The sequence below is a fragment of the Dromaius novaehollandiae genome, chromosome 4 (assembly GCF_036370855.1).
Source record: "Dromaius novaehollandiae isolate bDroNov1 chromosome 4, bDroNov1.hap1, whole genome shotgun sequence".
Lineage (NCBI taxonomy): Eukaryota > Metazoa > Chordata > Aves > Casuariiformes > Dromaiidae > Dromaius > Dromaius novaehollandiae.
This window is the reverse complement of record NC_088101.1, coordinates 24,178,843-24,197,653: the sequence shown is the minus strand read 5'-3', so window position 1 is coordinate 24,197,653 and position 18,811 is coordinate 24,178,843. Positions and strand designations below refer to the sequence as shown.

Here is an 18,811-nt window from a genome sequence, read left to right as displayed (position 1 = left end):
AAGCCAAAATTTGAAAACTCTCATTCTGAAAAAGTCCAAAGGAAAAGATTTGTCAATTCCAAAATGTAACATTTTGAGATGTTGAAATTGAACGGTTGATGTCTGGGAGCTTTTCCCATTTTTTCTGCAGCTAAAACTGAACTCACTCCAAGCTGATGAGAGACTTCCCTCTGACACTGAACTTATTAGCAAAAATTCCATCCATCAGAAGAGAAAACCTAATTACCTGACTTCATGGAGGCATCAGCTGTTACCAGCACCAGCTAAAAGCTGAGCTTTGTTCCTCCTATTCCAGTTTTGGAGTGAGCTGAGAAAGTTATTTTTGCTTCTTAAGAATTACCTCTGAAAATTCCCCTTTCCACAGTGAAAACACACGGATATGCCCCCCCCCCTTTTTTTGTATTGCTAATTCTAATTGTTTTCTTCCTCTCCCAGGTACATGGATTTCTTCCCCGCTCCCTCCAATGTCACCACTGACTTGCTCTTTGAGAAAAGCGCCAACTATTTCCATTCCGAGGAAGCTCCTAGACGAGCTGCTTCCCTCATCCCCAAGGCCAAGATCATCACCATCCTCATCGACCCATCCGATCGGGCGTACTCCTGGTATCAGGTATGGACCTTGCCTTCGAGAAACGGGCAGTGAAATCAATGGCAGGGAGTGATAACCAACACCAGTGGGCATTTGTGCCCGTGAGCAGGAGTGGGATTTACTGCAAAGCATTTGCACTGTTTCAACATCGAATGGATGCGGAATTACAGCTCCTGCAGTTGGCACCTGTGGCACCAGCGTCATAGTTGATGAAACTTCCCAGCACACAGCTGCCACGAGCTGTGAACAAACCGTTTAATCTCAGTTACGGTTGGCACTATATGGAGGGGAAGCAGTGCTGCTCACCCAGTGAGATGCGCGAGGGAGAAAGAGTGTGGCCCAGCCAGAAAATCTGGGCTTTTTTTTCTGACTGAGAATCTGATACGTCATCCAGATCTCGAGCTTCTAAGGAACAAACCCGGAGCAATATTTAAGGTGCCAATGTATACAGTGTGTTCTAAAGTTTCTGAGCTGTTTAAATAAAGACATTATCTGAAGAGTAATGATTTTCATTTTCTCCCTGGGAACAAAAGAAAGCCTGCTGGTTTTCCTAGGAAACTCTAGGATACTCGCTCTTGTCTCTTACCGAGGCCACACCTTTCCAGAAGAAAGTCGATGCACTTTTTTAAGAGACATAGAAGCATGCATGCAGAACGTGGTGCAGTTATATAAAAAAAGGAAAGAGTAAAAACAGTGTTAAAATAGAGACAAATGAAAAATGTTACATCTGGCATGAAAATAAGCATTCCTGATATTAGTACAAGTTCTGTGAGAAGTAAAGTTTGGTTTAGGGTTGCAGCTTCCACCCTTTTTAGTAGCTCATTTGCACCTTTAACAGATGACAGTGCGAGATGCAAAGCACTAAAAAATCGTGCCTACTCCGGCAGATTTTGCCTCCTCCTCTGTCAGCCGTGGCAGCTCTCCTCACAGCAGTGCCGCTGGGGCCCTTGTCTGAAAGGGGGCCTTGTCCTGCTTCCTGGTCTCCCTGCTATTGCTGCCCGAAGTGGCCCTCGTGGGCAGCCGCGGGCCCCTTTCGTGGCTGCAGCTGCGCCGCTCGCGCAAGCGCAGCCTCCCAGCCCCGTCCTGCGCTGCCGGACGGCGTCTGCAAACCTCTGCCAAGCGGCGGCGGCGTTGCCGGGAATGCAGCTGACTAAACACTGCAGGAAACCAAGTTATGCATGATTTTCAAATCGACTCCCTCGATTTTCCGGTTAATGGAGTGCCTGGACAAAGTGTCCTCTTTATAGGAGAAACAGTTACATGTATTAAAGCTAGCCGTGATCGTCTGACGTACTAGAGGGAGCGTACCCACGTGCCCTGACCCGGCGGTCCCCGCAGGGAGCTCTCGGGGGTGCGGAAGGGGGGAGCCGCGGCCCCCTCGCCTCTCAGCAGCTTACGAGCAGGCGTCCAGGTTAAGCGCAGGCTGGTCGCCACTGCTGGAGGGGAGAGCTGCAGGGCCCGCTTGAAAGGAGGCCCTGACGAGACGCATTTTTGCCCTTCATGGGAGTTAGCAGTACCGCAGCGAATAGCTTGCTCCCTTTTTTTTCCTCTTTGCTTATGGCTTAATCTTCCGAGCCACTGTGACATGTGTCTCCTTATCTTCCGTTAGCATCAGCGATCTCACGAGGACCCTGCTGCCCTGAAATTCAATTTTTATGAAGTGATCACGTCAGGCCACTGGGCACCCTCCGAGATAAGGAGTCTCCAGAAGAGGTGCCTGACCCCTGGCTGGTATGCTGTCCACATCGAAAGGTGGCTGACTCACTATCCTGCTTCACAGGTAACTTCCAACCTGGTATTTTAGGATATTAGGAAATCCTAAAATGAATACAGCCTTATCGTTAGAGGTGATGGGATATTTCCCACTGGAACGCTTAGCCATTAGAAAACGCAGATTTGTCAAAGATCAAAGTGGTTTTTGGGAGCGTGTTGATTTTTCTGTCTTCTGGTGAAAAAGGTGCAGCACAAAAACACTATGAACTGTGGCCACCTGGGCTTGATCCAGGGCTTTTGGCTTCCCTTCTGGGATTAACCAAGGTTGTCAAGGCTTCTAGGTCCCCCGAAAAGAGCAGCTGCAGCATGAGACATTGTGGGAAGGTTTGACAAATGCATTTAGAAAATGCCAAGCCTTTTTCTAAAAAGAAATTTCATTCCCCCTCCCACTCATTCCTTTCCGTAGAAAATTTCCCATTTGTTTGATCCTGGTACAGAATTAGCCTTTCTCAGTATTAGAGCAGGAATCCCTTCTTCTGTCCCATCTTCCTTCTGATATTTTATCAAATTGTCTTTCAGAATCTTTTCCATGAAAAAATTACATGAACACGAAGACCTAGAGAACATTCCTGTTACTATACAACGTTCTCTCCAGATATAAACTAAAGCTTTTTTTAGTACCACAAAACATATGCAAAGGCAGTCTTGTGTATGTGATCCATAGACCAGATCATACCTCTGCCTATTGTAAGAAAAAGAAGTAAAAGGGATATTTAGTGAACAAAGCCTATCTCCTGAGGTTGCTTTATGTGGGCCAAGATTTTGCTGAAAGTAGGTAGAACTGAGTGTTGCTTATTTAGTCATGGACCTAGAAGAATAAAAGGAAGCATAAGCTCTGTCTTTTGCAGTCCTCAGTTTTCTTTTTGTATAGTTTTGGCTGTACTACAGAAGGGAGAAGCAGGTCAATCCTATTTCCAGTAAAAAGGAAAAACTCTCGGTTAGTCATTTACTTTCTTCTTTCATCTCTGGCCTCTCTGCTCTCCCATGAGTAGGGAACTAGCCGTGCCTCCAAGCAGCCAGGCGGCAGGCAGGCCTTGGGGACAGGGCCCGTCCTCTCCCCAGCACCACGGGCACCACCTGGTCCCGGGCAGTGCAGACCGAGCCAAGGGTGCTGAGCACCCCGGCCCAGCTACCGGGGTGCCTGAGCTGCCGTTACCCCGGGCCTGCTGCCAAGCGTCAGGAAGATTTCTCTCCGGCTCCTGCAGCAGCGAGTAGCGAATGCAACCTTCTTATTACGCATGCAGGTGCACATTGGCATATTTCTTGTAAGCCCGGTTACCACTCATGTTTCATAGTTGTAGTGATTAATTTTACAAGATACACAGCAAAATGCACGCATTCTTAATAAGGTGCACACGGAGAGTGCACTCACGGTGCTTACTAATGTGCACTCAGTAACGTGCATTCACTCAGCCTGTGCACTCAAAAACTTAATAATTCATAATAAGCCTTCACAATAAATATAAAAGGCATCCCTCCAGAAGAGTTATTATTAGTAATACTGTTTGGTACTCCAGTAGGCCCTTGATACATACACTTAGCATTTGCTTGTGGAAGTCAATGTACCTTTATATCACATCACTCTTTAATTAAAAACAAACAGCAAAAAAACCCTTTTGCTAACAATTTTGCAAGTTTACACAGCTGATAGGCTGGTGGTAATTCTCAGATAAATTACCCCTCTATTACTTCTGCACATTTAATTCTAAGATATGTGTGAGCTTTCTATTATTTTTCTTATTTCCTGCCAGATTTTTTATGAACACATTCTAAAGCTCTGCAGTGTTTTATATTTCTTTCCTTATCTCTTTTTCTCAGAATTCTCTGACTCAGGTTTAGCTTGCGAGGTTTGAACTCTTCTGCTTGAACAATGTACGCACAAAGAATTACAAGGTGCCCACCTATACAGATTCAACACATTAAAGTACAAACATAAATCTAAAAAGAAGTTGAGTCACACAATTGTTATAACACTGTACAAAATGACATGTCAATTTAAATCCGTGCTGTCACTAGTAAGGTCACAAGAGGGAAATAATGTCATTGTTTTGTTAATCTTAGTCCTTTTTCTAAATAGTTAGCATATTTATCTCTACAGTTGCTAATCATTGATGGACAGCAGCTAAGAAGTGACCCAGCTACTGTGATGGATGAAGTGCAGAAGTTTCTTGGCGTCTCTGCTCATTACAACTACTCTGAAGCTCTAACGTGAGTCTGTGCCTTTATTGTCTGCCCTACGAGATCACACTGTACATCTCCTCCTCCTAAGAGCAGTGATCATTAATTACAAACCAAAAACACCCCCATTATGAGAATGACAATTTTGCAATGCTAAGCACTTCACAGTTTTGGGGAGGAGGGTTGAATCATGTCTCCCCTTACCTTGCATATGTATAATATGTTGCAGTATTTAACTGTATGATAGCATGCTATTTCCACATGCAAATTCTATGTCGCACAACATACAGCACAAATGACTGCTCAGTATTTTGTGTTAGGCTTATTGCTACCTGTTTTGGCCTAGGGGTTACTGACTGCAATTACTGCTCATGGTCTCCTCCAAAAATACAATGAATTTCCCTTTTCACTAGTTTTTATGTTTTCTAAATACTTCATTAATATAAAATGCTTTTTTCCCCTAAATTCCCATCTTTCCAGGCAAAGAACCAAGGCCCAGATTCATGTAAAATATGTCCACTAAATTTGAGCATTCAGTTTGAGATCCCCAAGACTTGATTTCTCAGGGTACTTAGTATTGCTTTCACAACTGCACTGATTAACATTTAGGTCCAGTTGATTTGAATTGCACATGTGAGAGCTCAGCTCACATCTGCAAATCAGAGTGTAAACCTCAGGACAGTCTCCAAAAACTGAAGACCACTTAATGTCAGATGTGAAAAGTTTGGGTTAAATGTTTTTACCGCCTTAGTGTAGCAGTCTAATGGCAGAGATGAGGATTCACCTGCTTGCAAGGGTTTTTTATCAGTTTGCTTTTAATATGGACAAAATATATCATTCCATAATTGCATAATTACATTGCGTAAGCATTTGAGCCATGGTTGCTGACTTTTTACCTAGTTGCAGTCAGACACATGGCATGGAAGAATTTAGTCTGTACACTAAAAGTCTGGTGAACTTATAAGCCACTAATAGCAGATGCCAGAACTGGAAGTGCCAGGATCAAGCACCGTACCTGGAGCCCGGGGCTGAAGCTCCTATTTGTCCGGGAGGCACTAACAGCTCGGCCCGTGCAGCCCGACTCCGGGTAACCTGGGGTGTCTGTGCTGAGCCTGCAAGTGCTCTGCAGGAGCCCGATGCAAGGCCCCTGCACTCAGCAAAGCCTTTTGATTGACTTCCCATGCCCTTCAGTTCAGATCTAGCAAAAGCAGCTGTGATGAGCTCGGCTCGTGTTTCTCATCCTCCTCACCTGGAGGATAAGGCTTTCCCCATGAAAGGGGATTAACGGCCTGCGTGGCACGCTCTCCCTGGCATGTTTCGGTCCCCTGCAGGAAGCCGGGATCTCTGCAGAGGCGGGAGGGGGCTGAATTTATCTTTCCCCTTCTAGGCCAGCGGAAAATTGTAAGGCGCTTTTGCACCGAGCTTCTCCGTGTGAGGAACATTATTTCACTGTAGACAAAGGCGCAGCGCTGGGAGAGCCCTGGGACATCCGTGGGCTAAGAAGTCTCGTGCCGTGGGGAAGGTTTTCCAAAGCCAGCGTGCACATGCAGGGCACGAGCTTCGGGAGCCAGGCTGCCCCCGCAGCGCCTGGCACAGGGCCCCCCATCCACTGCGCCGGAGGTGGAAAGTCAAAATGCCTATGCCTTACCTTCCCCACAGGCCAGATAGTTTCCCTGACAGCAGGAAAACTGCAGGGAAATGAGACTGCAGAGTTTCCACCTGTGCGGCTTTCCTCCTTTGGGAGGCTTATAGTTATTTATGCAACAGGTATAAACTGAGAATTGTTTGAGTGTTTGCTGCTCTTTAAGTCTTAAGAACATTGCTTTGCCAAAATTTTTCTCTAGAGGAAAAATTTTGGATTTCAGAATGTAATTTTTTAAGTCATTGGTTTCTAAAGTAGACAAAATACAGGAGGAGTTTCAATACATAGCTAAACTACTGATGTTTGAACAACCGCTATTGCACATTTCCAGTGCCTTCTGCTATGCTTTTAAAAATACACACACACACACACACATATGTATCTTCCTTTGTGTAACTAAATTAAAATCAGTGGAGTCACACACCAGGAAAAATCGCTATCAGATTTATTCGGACGGGAAAAGTGGGTTGTAAACAGTTCCATAAAATTACTCAGTCACTGTTTCAAGACACTGAGAATGCAAATGTGTTGTGGAAGCATACAGGTCTGCATGGATTTAGGAGGGAAGAGGAGAATGCATTGAACGATGTAGTGGCTTCATGTTAGGACTGTCAAAATAAAAAAGATGGTGTAGGATCGTTCCTGGTCATTACTGTCTAATAACTGTATACCACACATTTTTAAAGCTGTCACAGTGCAGCCTAAAGAGCCAGTCCTGCAAACACGAGTGAGTAACACGTTCATCAGCCTGAGTGATTACATGAACGTCTTACGGGAGAGTAAAATTAACCCAGGCCCAAGGAAGGTGCTGACCGGAGCAGGGCCTCCTTTTGAAGCCAGGCACAGGCAGCATAGCGGGGACAGAGGCAGTGCAGGGGCATCTGGAGAGAAGTGACCATCACACCGGGTTAGCAGGAGGCATCCTAGCAGCAGCTGAAGATGGCAGCTACATCATCATTTCATACACTCTAAGAAGGACCTGTGCTTTTTGTTAGAGTAAGAAAAAGACAAGGGGAAAAAATCAGCCAATATTATAATGCTTTTACACATAATGCCGTTTATAAAAACACATCACGATCCTCAGATAAAAGTCTTAGGCGAGGGAAATGGGTTAGCGGCGTTCATGAAGTTCATGTTCCGGCACTGAAGGGACGTTTCCCCTTTCTCCCCTAACCGCTCCTTGTCACCAAGTGTAACGGAGGGCTTGCATTTTTTAAGTATCTGAACCTAATGAACGAAAACCTAGAACAGTTGGGACTAAATTTACCAAAGCACTTTCCTTTTGATCACTGGATGGCCCTACTTCAGCTCTAGTGACTGCAAGGATTTAATGCCTGGTATCCTCAGATGACTTATAGTCCACGGCAGCATGAACCAGTAGCTCCCGCTTTCCTTCATTTTTCTCAGCAGATAGGCAGGCAGAAAGGCACAGTGGTCGCAGAGTCAAGGGAGAGCTCATCCAAAAAACTGAGCTAGATGTACGGGGGCAAAGTCACGTCCTGGCAGCGCTGAGCTGCTGGTTTTTCTCAGGGCAGATAGCTGGGCAGGGAGAGCCACGGCAGATCTGACCTAACCTGTCTCGGGTCTTTTATCACACTCCTAATGGGAATGGATGTGATCCAGGAACTGCCGCGTCCGGGTCTCCTGCCAAACCGCGTTCCCTGGAGGAAAGCAGACTGGGCTTTGGCAAAGGGGAAAGTGGCCCCGCCAGCCAAACGCTGCTCCCCCCCGGTGCAGCTCGTCACACCCAGCGCTGCTCGCGGAGGCAGCGCCGGATGCAGCAACCACCCTTTGCTTCGCAGCGGAGATGATGTCCCTGGCATTTCTCATTTTCCCTCGAACAACAGGAGGGAAAGAAAAAGATAGGTAGTGGCAGGACTAGACAAGCATGCTCAAGTAAATGCTCTCTCTTGGAGGGCTGCTAGGTTTCACCAGAGAATGGGAAGAATATTCTCATGGCGCCACTGCTTTAGTCTTTTCCACGGAGATTCTTGGGGCCGCCTGCAGCCAAGGGAGTATCAGCTGCCATGGCACTGGGGGATTGCTGGGCGCCACAGCCAAACGAGCAGCAGAACTCATCTCGAGGGACTGCTAAATGCAGGGCAAAACTCACAGCTTTTTGCGTGAAGGAGTACAGCTGAATACGAGGCTTGTTACAGACGGGGATTTGGCCTGGACAGCCTGCGTTTGAGAGCTCTCCTTCCCTGTCAAGCGCAGAGTTGCAGCAGGGCCACTACGAGCCTGTCCAGACCCCCTCGGATGCCACCTGGCTCACTGACTAACAGTTTGCCCCACTCTGGGGAGAGTCGGGCTGTGCCCAGCATGCCAGCTCGCAGGGGGCTTGGAGCCAGCAACGCTGAGGAGCACTTCCAAGGCCCCGAGGAGATAATCCCTGCCTCAGACCGGGCGAGAGCAAGCCTTTCCCGGCAGCAGCTTTCCTTCTGGAAGAGGGCTGCTCTCTGCATTTGGGTCCAAACAGGTCTCAGAAATGCCCTTTACACCCTTGCAGATACATCCCTTGCCTATAATGTTTCTCATAGATCTTTTGCAAGGTTGAGGGCAGAGGGAGACTGAATCCACAATGTCCAGGTTCAATCCCTCACCTTCTACAGACTTACCCAGTAACCCAGAGGGAAGTCCCTTACTTTACTTGTAATTCAGTTCCCCATCTGTGCTTCGCAATGGTGGTATTCCCCTACCTTGTGAGTATGTAGTGAAATATGCCAACACCAAACAAGGCAGACCAAGGAAGCTGCTTGCGTTGGCCAGGGGAAAGAGAACATAACCAGGACTGGAGGAATGGTTTCGGCTGACTGGTTTAAAAAACCTTTAACCATAAGGCTAACACTACTTCTAAATATTCTCGGTATTTCCATTGTGCCCAGTTACGTTTTCAGAAGTCCTGAGACTTCTGTAATACTGAACACAATTGGTTGGACTCAGCCTGAGTTGTCTTACCTTCTTTTCCCCAATTTGAATTTGCACATTCTCTTAATAATGTTCAATATACTCATTCGGAGGCAGAAATATTGTTTGGGGCATAGTTTCTCAGTTTTCCCTTTGCACAGCCCACTATATTGCTGCTTCTCCTGGGAAATTAGTGCAAGCCAGCTGAAGTACTTCACTATGCAATAAGCAGATTGAAAAGGCCAAAGTAGAAATGAATCTACCATGAATATATCCGTTTAATAATGATTTATTTATTTTTAATTGATACAGCTACTGGGACAATTTGGGAAAGAAGGGTTAGGCCTGCAATAATAGGCTGGGCATGAAAATGTGAAGAAGGTTCACCCTTCCCCAGAAATTAGTTCACATATGTACAGCAGCAAATTACAGGCGCACCGGTGTCATATGGATAGACCCAGGGCAGAAAGTGGTCTGCAACTAATTAACTCCATGTTCCAGCCAATTATACTTCATCCTTTTCAAACATCTGCTGAACAGCAAAAATGCAAACCTTTTCAATGTTTTATGCATGCTGCAAGTCCCATAGCAATAAATTCAAAATTTAACACTTCATGTTGTTCATTCCTTAGTGAGTATGGGTTTAAATGCCTCAATCTAAAATTCCTATATCTTTGAATTTTAGACATCAAAATCAAATTGTGTATTTCTGCTAGGATTGCTTAGACAGTGTTTACGCTAGAATGCCTTCTTTGGAATGAAAATTAGATTTAGAGTTAATGATATGGAGCAACCAGCTTCTCAGGTGCAGTTAGCTTATCAACAAACAAGCAGAAGTTCTTTCAGAAGACCTAAATACTGTTTATTTCACTCAAAGATCAACATAAATCATTTCAGTATTACATTTCTCATAGTTTCATAGTCAGACAACGATAACACACTTCTGTATATACGAATACTGAAGGCCTGAATCTAAGTCTGTTGAAGTCAGCAAAGAGATCAGCTTGTACTTTTAAACCTCCCTCCAATTAACAGTACTGACCTGCAATAATATTGTCTTCTGTTGGCCATATGGAGAGCTTTCCTTAAGCGCAGCTTATATTCTTGAGAATATGGTGCATAGAAGTCCAGAAAAAATAGCTGGTTAGTAGTTTTCCAACAAAATGTTCATCGTTCAAGTGTTGGCATATCAAAACTTAAAGATTCTGCAGGGATGCATGGCACAGTTTGACAAGGATGAAATCTCTGCTCAAAAGCAGACAACAAAATATGAATGACAGTCTGGAACGGAGCCATGTAAGATCCTGGAGACTGAGGTTCGGGACCTTGACCAGCATCAAGTAGATCAACACTTGAAACTTTGTTATTGTACTAGTCCAGGACATAGGATGCAAAGTAGCTATTATTGGTAAAGATTCTATGGAAAATGTGTTGTCTTGAGTCCTTTCCAAGGTAAATTTGTGGAAAATATTAAATCCCCCAAGGTGTCATAGGAAGGCCTTTTCCCACTTAGTTCTCAGTATCTCAGTTATACAGAGACACGTGTGTAGCAAAAATTGGTGGTTAACACTGCTGTTTTAGTAGCTTGGAGATTCTTCCGTAGTTAGACTTAAAATGTAATCCTTTATAGGTTTGACCCTCAAAAAGGCTTTTGGTGCCAGTTACTGGAAGGAGGGAAAACAAAGTGCCTGGGAAAAAGCAAAGGTCGAAAATACCCACCAATGGATCAAGAGGTAAAGGTTTTCCAGAGATTTAAGTTAAACTTGTTGAGTACGGGAATGCTGAATACTGTGTTTGACTTCTGAAGTAAACATATCTATGTTTATTTTCACTAGCTTGATATTTTTTAAAACTTAAGCTTTTAATGAGCTTTGAATGCTAAGAGAATAATTACCCTTTAAAACAGCCTCTCTATAGGAGCAGTGCCCAGCTCCTGCGTGGTAAGAGGGGTCAGGCTGGTTTCTCCTAGCAGTCTGATACAAGCAGATGCCAAAATCTAGCGCGAACTGGCTTAGATTGCTTGATTGTTTTTATTTTTTCACCCCTCTCAGTCTCGAGCTTTTCTGTCAAGCTACTACCGAGACCACAACGTGGAACTGTCCAAACTGCTGCACAGACTGGGACAACCCCTGCCGTCGTGGCTGAGACAGGAGCTGCAGAAAGTGAGATAGCACTGACCTTCAGAGGACCAAAGTCTCTAAGGACAATTTCCTTCACCATAAAACCCCTTGCTTCTCCGACTCACTTGTGATTGTCAGTAGAGGACCTCATGAATGATGCTCTTTCTATTAAAAAAAAACACAAAAGAATAAAAAAAATCTTAGAACTGTTTATAAGCACGCGCTGACAGTTATTAGCATCAACCCCTTTTGTCAGCTTCCAGGAAATAATACGGAGCCATGTGGCATTATTCTTTATCCAGACTGGGATTCGTGCATAGTCTAGTCCCTCTGTTTACCAGGAAGTACCAGAAACTGTGTGTAGGACTGATAGACATCAGTGTATATGGCAAATCGTGGTCTGTCAGGACACAAGGAAAGGATGGGAACATCTCTCCTTGGATTATGAGGTCGGTCGTTATGTTTTTTTCCTGTTTGTTTTTGCGGGTGTTTCCCCTGGCCCTGCAAGGTGAGAAATCAGGCACTTACCATTTTGCAGGGGGACATTCAGCACTTTGCAGTCGGGCTCCCTAATTATTATAATGTATGTAATGTTAATTTATTATCGTTGCTTTCTTCAGAGAGTTAACAGTCCGAGATGGGCTGAATTCTTGCCTAACCTACTTCCAGGAATTCCTGTAATAACTGATGCATAGCCTGTTCTCTTTCTTCTGTCACTTTTTTTTCCTTCACGACAAGTTGTCTGCTGGTTTCTTGGAGCTGTGTGGGCAGCTATTCCTGCAGCACCTGTGGCAGAGCTCTGAGATGTGAAATCATATTAAATTGTTTGTCATGGCACCATGGGACTCATTCTAATATTATCAAAACCATTTAAAAAATCTAAGCGGGTCATTAGAGCAGTGTACTGATAATAATATTGACGCTTTTGTTTCTGTCCTGAAATCAGTGTTTTCACTCTGAACCCTTCAAAATAAGAGATTGGGTTAGTCATTCAGGGTCTTGGTCTTAAAGCCATTTCAGAATAAACTTTTAAAAGACTTTAATGGCCAAAGGCATTTGTTAAAGTTCTGAAGAACCTACCGCCTATTGAAGAAGTCTCTTTCTGTAGACTTCAGTGGAGCTGAATAGACAAACATCTCTACTGTAAATCACGTACACATATGATGTATTTATTTTTATGCCAGTATATCTACATACTGTATATCTAGGTCAGACATACACTTAGTTTTATGTATCTGCTTTATGTGCCCATAGGTAAATGAAAAGTTTTGATTACCAAAAATATAGTATTATGAATTGTGCTTTCTTTTCAGATCTGTGTGGGCAGGGTTGACAAAGCTGGGCAGAAATTCACTGGGAAAATTAAGCTGAGTGAACAAAATCCATTTAGGTACTTTAGTCTTACAACACTTTTTCTGAGGAAAACAAAGGCAGACAAAGCTTTTCTGCGTGCTCTTTATGCAGCAGAAGATTAAGTTTCAGTTTGCAAAGTTCCCTGTCCTAGTTCCTAGTCACAAACCATTTCAGGTAGTATAAAGGCTTTGAGCTCCCCCCCCGGCCGTGAATTTGAGCCTTACATCTTACCCCAGGATACAGAAAGGGGTGTTGAGGTTGCACCATAAATTCTGGCTAGTCACAGCTTTCTCTTGGGGCAGCACGAGTTAGTGTACATCATGGACTGTGATACTAAAGGACACTTGAATGAATTAATTTAGGCTTCAATCCAGTTTATACAAGTAGATGTCTATCTTAGCCTTTCCAGCATTGTAAACTCCTAAATCAAGAGGCTGTCCACCAAGATCATGATATCAGCTTGGAAATTACAAGTCTGAGTCACCCCTGCAGGGGAACCTGTGCCGGTTCCTGACTGTATTTTTTTAGGGAAGTCGCACTTCCCAGGTTGTGGGAAAGCGTGAGTGTGCATACACATATGTTTAAGAGAACATATTCTTAAGTGTGTACATGACTCCATTCTCTTCTCTTTTTGTGGCTAGACCACTTAAAGATTTATTACTCTGCTGCAGCCTCTAAGTTAACTGGATTTGGTCTTTTAGCAAGGACAGGTTTATGCTTTTAAACCTATTTCAGTCCTGTGACTGCTCATGCAAACAGAAAAAGAAAAAAAGCACATAGGAAAATATAGCCCTTTTATTTTGGACTGACAAGTCAGCTGCTTCCCAGAGATGCGCTGGTGCCAGCTGGCTTGTCACACCTTCCCTGGAGTGTCCTCTCCCACCGCCTGCCTGCCAGGGTGTTTTCTTTCACCCAGCCTCCACCACTTCCCCAGCCCCTTCAGGTAACCTGTCCGCTGCCCTGTCAAATGTGGGTGATCCCCTTCCACTTCGGACCCAGCACTGCCTTTCTGGCACCATATGAATAGCCCGTGGAGAAGAGGCCGCATGCAAAAGAGGTGGAGGTGCAACCGGCACCCGTTCCCTGCTCTTTTCCTCATTGTCCAGCTCTCGTGCCTTCTGCAAGGCCAAACCGTCGCAGGGAAGGGAAAGGTGCAAGTGCAAATACCTGTGCTGCCCAGCTGCTCCTCCCAGCCACCGCGGTAGCAGCAGCGCATATTGCTGCCTGTGCTGCACCGCGTTGCAGCCCAGTAGCCACTGGTTACAAGCTAAAAGCCAAAGCCCTGGTGTCAGGCAGCCTGGCTTAGTCACGATCCTGAAACCCTGCGAGATGTTGATGAGCTGTAAATCATGCTTAGTAAACAGATGCAAATTAGAAAAATTAGCATGCGTACGCGGGGAAATACAGAAATATAAAGGAGCATCAGAAAGACAGTGTTGCCCCGTCTCATGTTCTCCTGTAAATGTTGTAACGGGATTCATCTCACTTAAGTGAGACATCTGCCTCTGAACTGTGTATTTAGGCTTTATTTTATAGCTGATGGAGAGAAATAGCACTTGCAGGATACAATTCATCTCATCCTAAAGTAGACTTCTTAAATGAGTGAGATTAATCTTGCCTTTTCCTCTCCATTGATTGTAGAAGGATGCTAGTTGAGAGGGAGCGCTCGATTGTAGAAGTCTAAAGTTAGGCGAGCTAAAATGGAGCCCTGGACTTTCATCTCACAGCTACGCCGCTGAGGATGAGAGGGGACTGGGAGGGTCTAAGAGAAAAGCAGGATTTTGTTTTGCTTTCTTAAAGCAATTTTCTAGTTTCTATCATGGGGGGGGGGGGGGTGCAGGGAGAACTTCAGAATGAACCAGGACAATCTACATGCCAAATAAAAGGAATCTCATGTATAATTTTTGGAGAAAATATCTAAATAAACCATTTGATAAAATTTTAGCTGCTAACATGCATCAAAAGTAACTCATCCTTAACTGAAAGATGGCTTCATAACTTTTGGTTAAAAGCTAGAGAAACGTGAAATCAATTTCAGGCGTTTCTCAAGGAAATTAGGCAAATGCCATAAAATCTGGCAAATTCTTTCTTTCATTTAGAAAAAAAAGAATTAAGTCTTTTCAAATCTGATTTCTGTGATAGCATTATGCCCTTAAAATACAGTGGAGAGTTTTTATAGCTCACTGCTGTTTTTTAAGTTTGAATGGGCATCACTTTGCCAGGAGCTCTCGTGTTCCATTGAAAACTGGCATTTGAAGTGACCTCATTATGTGTCATATAAAGATGAAATAACAGCATTTCAAAGTTTCATTCCTTCCACTTCTAATAGGACCCATCAACACAGACTTTCTGCAGAACAGCATATTACAGAGGAGCCTTTGTGAACTAGTTATAAATGATCTCGATTTCTTTTATGCCCCTGATATCCCTGACCATGTAATTGTTGGGATTCTTAAAGACCAGCAAAACAAATGCAATAAAAATAAAACATTTATTCATGCCAAGGGGGCCGTAGCTGTGAAAGATAATGATGGGCCTTCTTTCCTATTCACAAGCTACAGAATTCATCTCTATAATACTTCCGTGTGGAAAAGGCTTTAAATCAATAGGAGTTTTACACAGCGAAGGCCTGGAGGGCTGCAGCTGCATTTTGCTGCCATTCTCCTGGAAATACTTATTCCTGTGTAGGTTTGAAATAGTACTGTCACAGTACAGACCTGGCCCACGGCCCACTGAGGCCAGTGGGGATCTTCCTATTAACTTTGGCAGCCCCCGACTGGACTTCAAGGAGCTGGTTTCAATAAAGCACAGTTCATGAGGTTCAAATTTCACAGAGCCGTATCCGTGTTTGAAACCCATCCCTGGTTTGATTTCTCTTACCGCGTTGCCTTCGATTCTCCCCCTCGCTCCCGGAAGCCGCTGTGCCTTGGTTAGAGCTGCTGCCTGCGTGGGTTCACTGTGGCCACTCGCAGACCGTCCCCCCACCTCAAACCTTCGTGGGGCTGCGCCAGCTTCGCTCTCAGCCTGCCGCAGAGGTCTGCATCTGCTCCATTCCCCTGTATCACTGGCTGTAGGAAGCAGGATATCGTATGGGCTGACACAAGTGTCAGGGTCTCTGGCAGCAGTTTTGCTGATTAAAGTAGGACATCAGCACTCAGGAAACCAAGTTTATATAAGCGAGGTTGTCTTTGGGCGAGAAGCAATCAGAATGGAATCTGAAAACTTCTAAATTATGTATTGACCTCTCAAGGTCTGAAATAAAGCCTCCAGATTAACTGCTTATAGACGTTTTCTAATAAAACAAATTTTCTGTCTGATACGGAATCAAACTGCCAAGTGTCCCCCAAATAAATTAAAATGGCAGAATTATAAATTCTTGGGGGAGGAAATTGTTGCGTAATGAAAGCGCTGATGGGTCCAGACTTTCTGATGTGATAATAAGGCAGTGGGGACATGCCCTGAATACGAAACAAAGGCCGACTATTTTCCTTCTTATTTCCCTCTCCTCCACTTCCTTCTCACTCGCGTTAAATTTTGAGCCACCGCAGTGCAGCGGCAAAGCGCGCGGCTGACCGCCTGTGAGGCTGCGGAGCGTTACTCATCTGCAGAAGTTTCAGCAGAGGATAAATTGGGTGCAGGGTGTTGGTTTCACTTAAGCTGGGCCACCTTAAAGTTAGTCACAAAGTCCGGCCTAGTCATTTAGTTTTCATCCGTAGCAAATGATGTTTATAGTAGGTTTTACATTGATTTATAACAGGTGGATAAGCATGTGACAGCTGTGTAAAACAGCTGCAACATACGTATATAGATCAGCTGAGACTAAGTGTCTAAGTTTATTCTAGTTAAGTAAGACGAAGCTCTAGTTAAGTAAAACCAAGCTCCCCATTGGTGCTGGAGGAGCTCTGTTCGCACAAGTGATTTAGCATTGCCATTTTGGCCCAGAGATTACAGTGCCCTCTGTTTCTTACCGGTGCGTCTCTCTTTCACAAAGAGCTGACATCTCACACAACGGCCCAGCTATGTCCTCACCGGTATCAGATCATGAAACTTAGCTTTAAAAATTAGCATGTCCATCCTCATTCGATCATACATATCTGTATAAATCGACCAGGACTTACTACTTGGGAGATTGGTTTTTTTAAGTATATGTTCTCAGAATAGGAATTTTCCCATAAGAAAAAAATTCTTATATTGTCTTTATTTTCTCTTTTTTCCTTCCAGTTCATCCTTTTAGTGCGACTGCAAAGGTGTGGACCTGTCTATGGATTTGATTTTTCCATCACTATTCTATCTAGAAAAGCTACCAAAAATAAATAAGGATTTTCAAGCAACACAGATTCTGAAGTGTTAAATGTTCCAGTGACTGGATAACTTTTATAAGACTTAGTATCATTTCTGTAGTATTTCAAAACAAAAAGATATCCTCCTGATAGATCTGAGACATGGGGAAAACTTAACTGTCTTTCCCAAGCTTTTTTTTTCCCCTATGCGATGACAGCAAATCCAGTTGAGCAAATACTTGGTGTTCAGGAGAAAAAGAATCGAAAGAAATTTTGATCACTCGAAGTATTTTTGTTGGGGGGTGGTGAGGAAGGTCAAAGTCTGTATTTGCTGAAATTGTTTTAAATAATTGATGTGCATACACCTTATTATTGGTTCTTCTCAGTTCTGCAGAATAAACACTTCTGATGGTGTATTATACGGAGAGCTTTTCTTGTTTCCTCAAATTCCCTCTCGCATTTCCTGAGCCAACAGCTGCTCTTCGGTAACCTCTGCCGTATCTTGCAGCTTGGGTACTGACTTGGTGGCTCCTGCCGCGGCAGCTCTTCCGCGCTTTCGGCCGTCCTCAGCCCGACGCTTTGGGATTTACAGCGCCTGTTGCGTGAGAGCCGGGAGCGCCGCCGACCCCGTCCTCGGCCCGGTGCCCTGTCCTCCAGCTCCGGGGCCGAGGACGTTAATTCAGGCAAGTCGGGCACTTACACGTTCGTCACACAGTGTAATACACACTTACGGGCCCGACTTGCAGAAGTCGACAGCGCGTCTGCATCCAGTGAGAGGTGCGGACACTCGGCTCCCCAGGTAGAACAGCCCCATGCGAGCTCTTCCTCTAGTTATCGCACCAGGTTTCCTCTCTGCTCTATTCAAGGAATCTTAAAAGGGCCTGATTTCAGCTGGCACGAACTGCCTTGAAGGTGTTTCAAACTGTGCACTCAGAATTACCAGACGCTGATTTTTTTCCCCCTAAAATATCATAATGCTTCTTCTCTTTTATTGTAAAATATTCATTTGCTTTACAGACCTATGTCAGAATGACGTTAAATCAAATCAGAGCCAAGAATTCCTAATATAAGCTTTACTGAGTAGCACATTATGCCTCACTAGGGCTTTTATAGTTAAGCAAATTAGAAATGACATTATAGACATCTTAATACCGGTTTTGGCCTCTTTCCGGATCTGCCTGATGCTTTTGGACAAGGGGGACATGCTAGGTAAAATTTTTGAAATACCTTTCTCTGGAAAAAGTCTCTTTTTCGACATGACTTGTAGACCCTAAGACACCAAAAAGCTATTGGCTTTCTATGGTAATTATTTGTTATTGACTGAGTCAGGCAGTTACCTACTTTTAAAGGCCCTCACAGACATTTGCCTGTCTGCTTCTTTGGATCCCAAATGTCCTTATGAATTTAAATGAAGATATTAATGAAAAAATATAACCAGTATTTCCTGTCACTCAGGGATCCTGTCCTTCCTTGGCCACCTCTCTTTTTTCCTTCCTATTCCCTAGATGAGAAAGGAACACGTGGAAATCACAGCTGAAAACTGTCAATGAACCTCAAAAATACTTAGATTTTTACCTAAAACAGAAATCTTTCCAGGTTTGGTTGGGTTTCCTGCTTGAGTCTTACTTAGTAAAAGCATAGAAGAGTTATTCTGTAAATTTATGATTTGTATTAAATTTATTAAGGTTTCTTTTTCACTTCTAGTTCCTGGAATCAGGCTATTCCTTCCCCCCAAAATAGAAACATAGACGCCCTAAACAAAGTTCTGGGTTCATTCTTTTGTGAAAAGGGCTCTTAATATAGACAACCCTTGAGAGGAGAGGAAGACCACTTTTTTGTGTATGTAAATATCCAAATTTCAGTTAGAAATTGATTTATAGAATTACGGATATGAATTCTAAATGTAATTTATACTCCAATTTACTTTCATGAAGAATTAAAAATTGCCTAGGGAGAACAGATTGGAATT

General features: G+C 44.0%; 1 protein-coding gene across 3 annotated transcripts in view; it reads left to right on the top strand.

Annotated features, from left to right (window-relative positions):
• The window catches only part of LOC112986158 (bifunctional heparan sulfate N-deacetylase/N-sulfotransferase 4), a 116,763-nt gene extending 99,508 nt beyond the window's left edge, over positions 1-17,255 (top strand). For 2 of the 3 annotated variants that reach the window (XR_010388933.1, XR_010388932.1), the window contains exons 11-16: positions 436-610; positions 2,199-2,369; positions 4,461-4,570; positions 10,720-10,822; positions 11,141-11,658; positions 16,784-17,255. Coding sequence is in view for 1 of the 3 variants with exons in the window: in XM_026105311.2 (XP_025961096.2) it covers positions 436-610; positions 2,199-2,369; positions 4,461-4,570; positions 10,720-10,822; positions 11,141-11,260 (679 nt within the window). In the remaining 2 variants the exon portion in view is untranslated. Of the gene's footprint in view, positions 1-435; positions 611-2,198; positions 2,370-4,460; positions 4,571-10,719; positions 10,823-11,140; positions 14,358-16,783 lie in introns of those variants that run through there. The other variant, XM_026105311.2, reaches the window with a different exon arrangement.
• The last annotated feature ends 1,556 nt before the right edge of the window (positions 17,256-18,811 follow it).